This window comes from Neomonachus schauinslandi, chromosome 3 (genome assembly GCF_002201575.2).
Source record: "Neomonachus schauinslandi chromosome 3, ASM220157v2, whole genome shotgun sequence".
Taxonomy (NCBI): domain Eukaryota; kingdom Metazoa; phylum Chordata; class Mammalia; order Carnivora; family Phocidae; genus Neomonachus; species Neomonachus schauinslandi.
In genome coordinates, this window is record NC_058405.1 from 166586646 (window position 1) to 166596696 (window position 10051).

At 39.3% G+C, this 10051-nt stretch overlaps 1 protein-coding gene across 3 annotated transcripts in view; it reads left to right on the forward strand.

Annotated features, from left to right (window-relative positions):
- UNC80 (unc-80 homolog, NALCN channel complex subunit) overlaps positions 1–10051 on the forward strand; it is a 225526-nt gene that overhangs the window by 51708 nt on the left and 163767 nt on the right. For 2 of the 3 annotated variants that reach the window (XM_021703047.1, XM_044913394.1), the window contains exons 11-14: positions 459–599; positions 1636–1904; positions 3016–3375; positions 8137–8283. In XM_021703047.1, the coding sequence (XP_021558722.1) occupies positions 459–599; positions 1636–1904; positions 3016–3375; positions 8137–8283 (917 nt within the window). The remainder of the gene's footprint in view (positions 1–458; positions 600–1635; positions 1905–3015; positions 3376–8136; positions 8284–10051) is intronic. The other variant, XM_021703048.1, reaches the window with a different exon arrangement.

Genomic DNA, 10051 nt, shown 5'->3' on the forward strand with positions numbered 1-10051 from the left:
TCCATATATGGTTTTTGACATTTGGCTTAGATTGGGGCTGATCTTTTTTTTTTTTTTTAAGATTTTATTTATTCATTTGAGACACAGAGATACAGAGAGAGAGAGAGAGCATGAGCAGGGAGAGAGGCAGAGGGAGAGGGAGAAGCAAGCTCCCCGCTGAGCCAGGAGCCCGACATGGGGCTCAATCCCAGGACCCTGGGATCATGACCTGAGCCGAAGGCAGACACTTAAACATCTGAGCCACCCAGGCACCCCAGATTGGGGCTGATCTTATAACAGGCAGCTTCATCCATCATCTTGACCCTGACTATTCCGAGAATAAATCCAATGCCTGCTACTTGGCTGTGCCTCATGCACTTCCTAATGACCCTTTACTCTCCCTGCCGTCCTTTGGAAAGACAACATCTCAGCAGAGATTCTTTCATTTTTAAACCTTGTGGTGTTCTTGTCCATCTCAGGGAAATTTACCCGGCGGGGCAGTTCAGATGCAGCCACAGAGATGGAGAGCTTGAGTGCCAGGCACTCACACTCCCACCACACCCTGGTGAGTGACCTGCCAGATCACTCCAACAGCCACGGAGAAAACACTGTCAAGGAAGGTGGGTCGGAGGCTGCACCTGCAGGCGGGAGTTCAGGTTCCTTTTCCTGTTTCTACTCCATGTTCCATCTTCATTGCAATCTGGCTCCTTGTACTTTTTGAAAACTTGCATTCATGTATTACATTGCTGGGTAATTTACTTGTGAGCCATTCTTGGGATTTTCTTAGTAGCAAAAGCTATTTGATGGCACACTGCAAACACCGTACCTCTCAGAGGTGAAGCAAGCCATTCATCTTTGTTTTCAAAAGGTCATAGACCCACGGGGCTAGAAGAGACTTGGAAGACAGTTACATTCAGTACTTTGGTCCCCTGTATGATGTCCCTTGAAAGGGCTTGTCCACCTTCAATGGGAGGAAAGTCACTGCCTTCCAGGGCTCTGGATTCTTTTTTCAGACAGCTGCTATTTCAAATAAGTGCCTTATATGCTTTATGTGGAGAAAACATGTGTGTCTGGGTGGAATCTGAAATGGGCTCTTATTCTGTACTCTTAACCTATGGGTAGAAATCTAAGCCCTCTTTTCTCTGGAGTATGTTTCAAGTATTTGATGATATCAGTTAGTTACCAACACAAATTTATGTTCCATTACTCTTGAACAAAGGAGAAAAAAAGTCCCCCTTATTTGCTGTTGCTTAAATATGCTAGATAAAACCAAATATTTTACCAGCCACAAACTAGTGGGGAAATACTTCAACTAAACCAGTTGCTAAAATAATTAGCAAATCCTGAATATGCATAGATCCTACTGTATCAGTAGGATCTGCCATTTAAGACTGGGTAAAATCCACCTGTTAAAGTTAAACTCTAGCCTGGGTCTTAAGGAAGCCAGTTGGAATTCACAATTTCTATAATCTTCATTATTTACCAGATGTTACATGGCCTTGATGCTTGAGGCAATTCCGTGTGAATTGAGAATAACTTTGAGACTACAAGTCAAACATCACCTCAGCTGTGATTGTGGTCAGGAGAGTGTAACTGTCTGACACGATGTCGCTAGCTAATATGGGGAAAATTAAGACATTGCTTTCTTTTTATTAGTGCGATCCCAGATCTCCACAATCACGGTTGCAACCTTCAACACTACCCTGGCATCGTTCAACGTAGGCTACGCAGACTTTTTCAGTGAGCATATGAGGAAGCTCTGCAACCAGGTGCCTATCCCGGAGATGCCACATGAACCCCTGGCATGTGCGAACCTGCCCCGAAGCCTCACAGACTCCTGCATAAACTACAGCTACTTAGAGGACACGGAACATATTGATGGGACCAATAACTTTGTCCACAAGAATGGCATGCTAGATCTTTCGGTAAGAAGCAAGAATTTCTCTTACCAAAGCATGGAAGATAATGACTGTTTGATCTAGTGTTTATACTGCTATAAAATGGGCATATAGATTCTTAGCAATGTTGAACCTTAAAATGAAAAGGCTACCCATATAAAAAATTTCACGAATGTGTCAACCATCACAGAGGCACCTTTCCCTTTTTATTTTTTTTTCAAGCATTACATTAGATGTGATCTGATCTCAGAATATTTTTATAATCCAAAAACATTAGCAAATCCTGGATATGCATATATAAAATATACATAAATGTATATGTGCTAAGTCCCTTTTTTCTAGAATAAGGGTAAAAAGTTCTCAGTTTATTTTCTTTCATTGTATAAGCAACATGACTGCAAACCTCCTGGGTAGCAAAGGGAAAATGAATAGAAGCCCATTAAAAGATTTAAACTTGCCTTCTCAAGAATGCCTGTCTTGACTATAGTTATTAGCAAATGAAAGGGTTGTTATAGTTTACAATTATAGTTCACAAAATTTTTTATTTCACAGTAGAAAACGGGCTCAGCAAATAATTTAAAATATTAAAATCAATGAAAGGACATAATTTAAACATGCAAATATTTTGTATTTAAAATTGAAGTGTAAATAATGATACAATTGTGAATGCCTAAATGTTCCTCTATTATGTGGATATGGAAATCATTGTTCTTTATCCATTATTGACAGACAGTGAAAGGCAGAGGAGTAAAGCACTTTGATTTAAAAAATCAGTTGAACAGGTTTCCGTTTGAATGAAAAATTATGGTCCCATTAATTCACTGTTCTTCAGTATCCCTATTAACTGTCTGTATTATGGCAAGTTTTAGAATACTTAAGTGAGATAATACACAGATACATTTTTTTCACACATACATTTTAAGTCTTTGGGTGACTTATACTCTATGTTAAGCACATACACAAGGTCCCAGTGCAATTTAAATAGGCACACTTGAAAATTACCTGAATTATTTATGCTTAAGTACACAGAACAGCCTAAAGGAAATGGATTAAACAGAATAACCAAATCTATGTAGGAAGAGGTAGTTCAGGCAAATTAATCACCCTCTGTTTGTCTTTGTCTTCTCCCCACCCCCAGGTGGTTCTGAAGGCTGTTTATCTTGTCCTGAATCATGACATCAGTTCTCGCATCTGTGATGTGGCACTAAACATTGTTGAATGCTTGCTTCAACTTGGTGTGGTGCCTTGTGTAGAAAAGAACAGAAAGAAGAGTGAAAACAAGGAAAATGAGACTATGGAAAAAAGAGCCAGTGAGGGGACCTTCCAGTTCAAAGGAAGTTCACCCTGTGGATTCGGGGGCCCTTCGGTTAGTGGAGCTGGAGATGGTGGAGGAGAAGAAGGAGGAGGTGGAGATGGAGGAGGTGGAGGAGGTGATGGAGGAGGAGGTGGAGGAGGCGGAGGTGGACCTTATGAGAAGAATGATAAGAACCAAGAGAAGGTATGACTGAGCCACCTTCTGTGTTCTCATGAAATGTTGCCCCTAATTTCTTTCTGGTGCCTGCTTGCTAGGAATTTGTTGACTCAGAAACACAACTAGTCACTAAAGAAAGTCATGAGCCTAGAAATCTCTTCAGTGGGTTCTCCCCAGGCATTAGTAGAAACGGTTAGATGAAACCATATTCTCAATTCAAAAACCATTGACATTCAAGCAGTGTTAAAGTTAATTTCCTGGTCATGTTATTTCTTCAGGGTAGTATCTCAGTTACACTACATTACCATCACTCTCAGTCTGCCAAGAATAGCCTCTTTCTCAGGATTTTCAGGGTCTGACCAAATTGAGCAATGTTTTCTTCTCAGAGTGTCATAACAAAATACCATAGATTGGGTGGATTAAACAACAGAAATTCGCTTCTCACATTTCTGGAGGCTGGGAAGTCCAAGATGAAGGTGCCAGCGAGGCTTCTGAAGCTTCTTCTTTTGGGTTGTAGGTGGCTGCCATCTTGCTGTGTGCTCACATGGCCTCTTTTTTCTGTATACACACACACACACACACACACACGGAAGGGGAGAGAGAGTTCTCTAGGTGTGTCTTTTCATAAGGATACTGATCTTATCAGACTAGGGCCCCACTCTCATGACCTCATCTAATCCTAATTACCTCCCAAAGGCCATACATTCAAACACCATCACATTGGAGGTTAAGGCTTCAAAATATGAATTTGGGGGAAACATATTCAGTCCATAACAAGCAGTGTAATTTTTCCTCCAGATAATGTTTTTTCTCTTGATCTAAGGAACACATTTTTGGGCAGCCAATTTCAATCACTACTGAGGAAAGGGAAGAATTTTGTTCAGTTAATTGGTTGGTTTATTGCTGTTGCTTTCAAAGACTAGGATTGGTGCCCTCATGTTTCAGTGTTTCACATCTTATTTTTAGCTTTCTTATTATTGATTATTCCTGAATTTAATTCCCTTTGCCTTGGCAACACCTCATTTATGATCTCTGCACTTAATGCCAAAAATTAGTTTTTTCCTTTAATTTGGGTTTTAAATAAGAATTACCATAGCTTGGGGCTCCTGGGTGGCTCAGTCAGCTAAGCATCCTATTCTTAATTTCATCAGGTCTTGATCTCCAGGTTGTGAATTCAAGCCCTGCATTAGGCCCCACGGTGCCACAGTGGGCATGGATCCTACTTTAAAAAAAAAGAAAAGAAAAAAGAACTATCATAGCTTAAATTCACATAACTTACACTGATTTCAGTTCAGGGCTTTTGTTGGAAAATGCTGTTTACAAGTTGAAATTAACAGAAGATTTGAATCTCTAACAGGTCATGATGTACACATCAGGTCAAGTGTTTACACGTGTAAGATGACACTGTACAGAGTTCTACGATCTACATATTTATCTAAACTATGAATTGTCCATCTTAATAAGTGTTGTGGTGCTCCTTCCTCTTATAATTTCCTCTCCATCTCTTTCTAGTCCTACTTGATCCATTTTTAATGTGCATTTATCATCTGTGTTTCTTCATCTCATTGTCTACTATCTTCCTAATATTTTGGGTCTCTGATCCAAATATTCTTTCCCAATATTTGTGGGTTCCTGAATCCTTTCTTGAAGAATTTTCTTCCTCTGCCTTAATCATAAATGTATATATTCCAATTCTTTTTTTTTAAAGATTTTATTTATTTATTTGTCAGAGAGAGAGAGAGAGAGAGCACAAGCAGGGGGAACAGTGGGCAAAGGGAGAAGCAGCTCCCCGTTGAGCAGGGAGCCCAGATGAGGGACTTGATCCCAGGACTCTGGGATCATGACCTGAGCCAAAGGCAGACGCTTAACCAGCTGAGCCACCTAGGCATCCCGAGTGTATTTTCCAATTCTGACAGTATCTTCCAGTACTTAAGGTTCCTAACTTCTTACCTCCTCATACATCGCTGAGGATAATCCAAAAATCCTCAGAATTTACTCTTACTAAATTTCCATGTTTTATCTACCAACCTAAGCTGGCTACTCAAAGAAATAATAGATGGTATTATATCCATTATAATATTCAAGGGAAAACAGAAAGAAAAAAATAAGAGTTGTGAAATTTTGATAGGTTTTTATTAGTAAAGCTTAGATATTCCAACTAAATTAAAGAGGGCTTTGTCATGTATTCTAAGAATTTCGGAGGTTCATTATTAGTATTGTATTTTTATTTTTAGTTCTAAAATTTTATCCAATTGGTATTTGCATATGATTTCTTATTGTTGGCCTGCAAGTCTCTTGCCTATTTAAATTATAATTATTATACTAGAAAATATAACCATTATTTTGACTGAAGTTATCACTCTTAATTAGATGGAATTTCTTGAAGTCAGATTATGTGGTCTCCAAAACAGCAACCAAGATATCAATGTTTTATAGTTAGTTCTGAAAAATAATATTTTTTGTAAGACAAAGAATTAAATAAAACCTAACCATAGGTTAAGTGCATGTATTTGTGATTCATACAGGTCTGTTCTGCCCAAAATCTCTGTTATTTTCAGTGAAATCAAGAGAGTTTATCTAATTTTACAACCTAGTAATACCAGAAGCATCGGGAATTTATTCAGAAAGGAAGATCTAATTTCTATTTCTATAGATGCTACTAATTAATACTGAGAGCTTGAAATGTTATTTAATATCTGTCCTGATTTCTGCCTGTAGCTTGGTACATTTTTCTGAATGTCTCCTATTAGAGGAAACTAAATCCTAAGGACATCTGAAGGTGTAAAGAAAATCAAACCTGAATGGATATTTACCAAAAGCTTTTGGAGCTAGGAATTTTTTTTTTTAAAGGAACATATAGTAATATAAAAATGGACATAAGCCAATCCTCCAAATCAGGCCCTACCCAGGGTGAACTTTTCTGAGGCGCTACTTACTGCCTTTGGCTGTGCAGTCTGTGCACCATACAAGGGCTCATGGCTAAGGCAGGGCCAAGAAGGACTGAAACCCAGTCCAAGCTCCGCTCACTTCGCTGTTCAACCAAGTGCTGCATCTACTAAAAGGACTCACCTTTTTCTAACTCATCCACCCACAGGAGTGCATTTTCCAATTTGCACAAAGTTGCCTCAAAGGAGAGCAGTGTCCCACACCTAGAAATAATAATTAACATTTGTTTTGCTATTATTGTATGTCTTACGTGTTTTGACTCATGTTAGCCTCACTGCTGTATGATATAGGTATTATTATGATTCCCATTTCGTAGGACATGGAGTGGTTAAGTGGCTGGCCCAAGGTTATGGAGCTAAGATTTGAATCCAAACTAAAACATTTCTGAATTGGTGTATATATAATAAATAAGTAAATAAATGTTTATTGGTAAGTCTGAGTCTTTCATTTGCAACCATTCAATCTATAGAGTTCCCAGGAAACAGACTCAGATGTGGAGGTGTGTGTGCAGGAAGTTTCCTGGGGTGTCCTCTCAGGATCAACATCTATGAGGTGTAAAAGAAGCAGGATGAGATAGAGGGAGCAGTTGAACTGCAACTTGTTGTAACAGAGACCTCAGCCCATCACACAGGGAGCTCTAAAGCGAGGATGACTCTTCAAAGTAATCTCCAAGTGGAGGAAGGGAGCCTACCTTTATACCCCCCACCCTCATTATGCCTTTGACTGGTCATTGGAGGCAGACTGCTCCCAAGAAGAGCATTAACCGTAGGTGAGGCAGCTCTCCTTTAGCTAAGAACAATGGCAGGATAGGATCTCCCTAGAGAGCTGTCAGCCAGCAACACTTCCAGGCTCAGAGAATGTTCAGTTCTGCATGGAGCATCTCAGCACTGCATCCACTGCATGAGCCTGTAGATTAGAAAAGGAGGACCAACTGCATAACTTTAGGGGAGTGGAGTCTACCCCATCATATTATGGATGATGTCTAGATAACTCCATCTCTTTCATAACCTACCCACATTGGAGTACTTTCAGTGTGTGACCTCATCGTTTGCATAGCCACCTGATCCACATGACAATGGAAAACCCTTCACCATTTACAGAACAATGCTTATCCATTATTTCCTTTGTTCTGCACAGTAAACCGATGTAGAAAGGGAAATTATTAGGATCCTTCTGCCTCTTTGGAGATAATTCACAGAAGTTTTCTGGAAGCTGCGTCCTCCACTAACAACAAGGATTAAATGGGGCAAAAGAGATATGATAACCATTCTCATTATTCGTCTCAGGAGGGCTTCCTATTTACCCTCAAAGGAAGAAACAAGCTGAATGTTGACAAATTTCTTTATATTCTCACTTTGCTGGTGTGTGAGTATTACAATACAGTGAAAATATAAAATCAGAAAGTCCCTTAAAAATGTCAGAAGTTGCCATGTGATTTCAAAGTTCCAGACTTTGATCAGTTCCAGAAATTTAGCAATAATCATTGCCTGGTGGTACTATCAGAAGCCTGATAATGAGGGTAGCTTCTGGGAAAATCTATTTGCCTTCATCACTGATAGTCCCCATTATCTCTCTAGGTGGTTCTGATAGTCTGCCAAGGATACAGAAACATGTTTTCTAATCAAGAGGTCTACAGTCATATCCTTTAGCACTAGAGGGTGATCAAAATGCACATTTTTCTTTCTTTTAAAAGGCATTCTGGATTTTAGAAAAGTTAACTTGCTTGTTGAGGCCTTGACAATTCTGTTTTTCAAGTTGTACGTGCTCACCATAAAACATATAAAACTTGGTTTAATCACAGAATGGAATGTCAGTACCAAAAGGGCTTTGTAACTTTTCTAGGATGAAAGTACACCTGTAAGCAACCATAGGCTTGCTCTTACCATGCTCATCAAAATAGTGAAGTCTTTGGGATGTGCCTATGGTTGTGGAGAAGGACATCGAGGGCTCTCTGGAGATCGTCTGAGACACCAGGTATTCCGAGAGAATGTAAGAGAATTACAGTAGATTCCATTTCCTCTCCCTCTTCCCTGCCTCCAATTTAGGAATGAGTCCTTTGACAATGAGGGTCAGTGTTCCCTGAAAAATATTGTATTTCACAGGGATGATTAATGCTGATTCAGAGTGGGAAGATTCCCACAACATATCTCAAGACCTCAAAAACCCAGGCCTAGGAAAGCTTAATTGGGAAAACGCTTCTGCCTTCTGCCTAGGGCAGGCCAACTCCCAGCTGGTGAAAGGGTGTATAATTGGAATGTGTGAATTAGAGTTTGAAAGACCTTTGCAAAGATGAATATATTTAACAAGCCTCTGATGGGCTGTGACAAATGACTTTTTAATCATCTGCCTGGGTACTATAGAAACATATTTTATATTAAAGAATGGGGTCAAAGTTTAGGACTTAGTTTGTCATTCTTACATAGACATGGAAAATGGCCCTTATTGGGACAAAACAGGACTATAAAAGTAGCCCGTTACTTTCTGGCTGCTTTGTTTGAGAATGAACCTTGACTCCTATGTATTTGAGATCACGTCCCTTTGAACTGTGTGAAACTTGAAACTCTGCGCTTGGGCTTGCAAAACATAATTCTGTCATGGAACATGGTCTTATTCCAGCTCATTTTCATTTGCCTCAGCTGATTGCTACTTTTCCCTTCACTCTTGAGCAATAACCCACCTCCATTGCAAGTCCAAGCTGGGACAGTTGCCTCATACATACATTTGAATTGAAATCCTGAAAATAAGGGTTTTATGCAAATTTGAGTCCAGGAAACCCTTTGGCATATGATGGCAGAGTTTTAGGATCATGTCAACATCTAATGCCAACCCATTTTTTCTTGGTATTAGTTTTTGTCATGAAATGTTCACACAGTACTAGCATGCTGGGTTTCTTTATTAATTTCTCATCTATCCATCTATCCATCTATCCATCCTTGTCTCTTTCTTTTATACTCTTTATGTTGTATTATATTCATAGATTGTTTGTATGGGGGGTTATATTCACAGTAATTAACTTATAAATTATGAAGCGTGACCACTTTGACCAAGATCTAGATTTTGAGGCCCAAAATTTAAAAATCAAAATAATAAGGCAATAGAAAGCTGACATTGGCCCTATCTTTGAGCATGTGTATGTGATCTTTATTGTTTGATTTTTAATTCTATCACAGTATGAATAAATGCCTTCATGGCAAAAACATTATCACTCCTCATACAGAAGACCAATTCCATGAAATGACACATTAAATATAATAAGTGTCATGCTTTAGTTGGAGGTATAAACTGACTCTGACACCAGATCCTGTCTTTCTAGACTTGGAGAAAATAGGACTGGTTGGATCAGAAGCCACTTGAGAGACCATTTGCTGCTTAGTAGTCCACCATGCTTTCCTCATGAGACTACTGAACATTTCCTATCAGGCTGTCCAGACAGTTTTTTACCTGCCTTCTCAGCTTTCCTGACTTACAGGGCAGCTCTTCCATTCTCTTGTAGCCCAGTTTAATACTCATCATAGGGATTATATTTGCCTCCCCTTGCTCAGCAAACACATTGTCCAAGAGATACAAAGTTGAGACATTATCCCTGGGAAAGTCTAATTCAAGAAGCTGGGTCTTCACAAATTTCCAAAACATTGAATTTTCAGAAGTTACTTAACTTTTAAGATGTTAAGAATATTTCTTACTTCCACCAGATCAAGGCCTCTATACTTGGAAGGAAGGAAGGAAGGAAGGAAGGAAGGAAGGAAGGAAGGAAGGA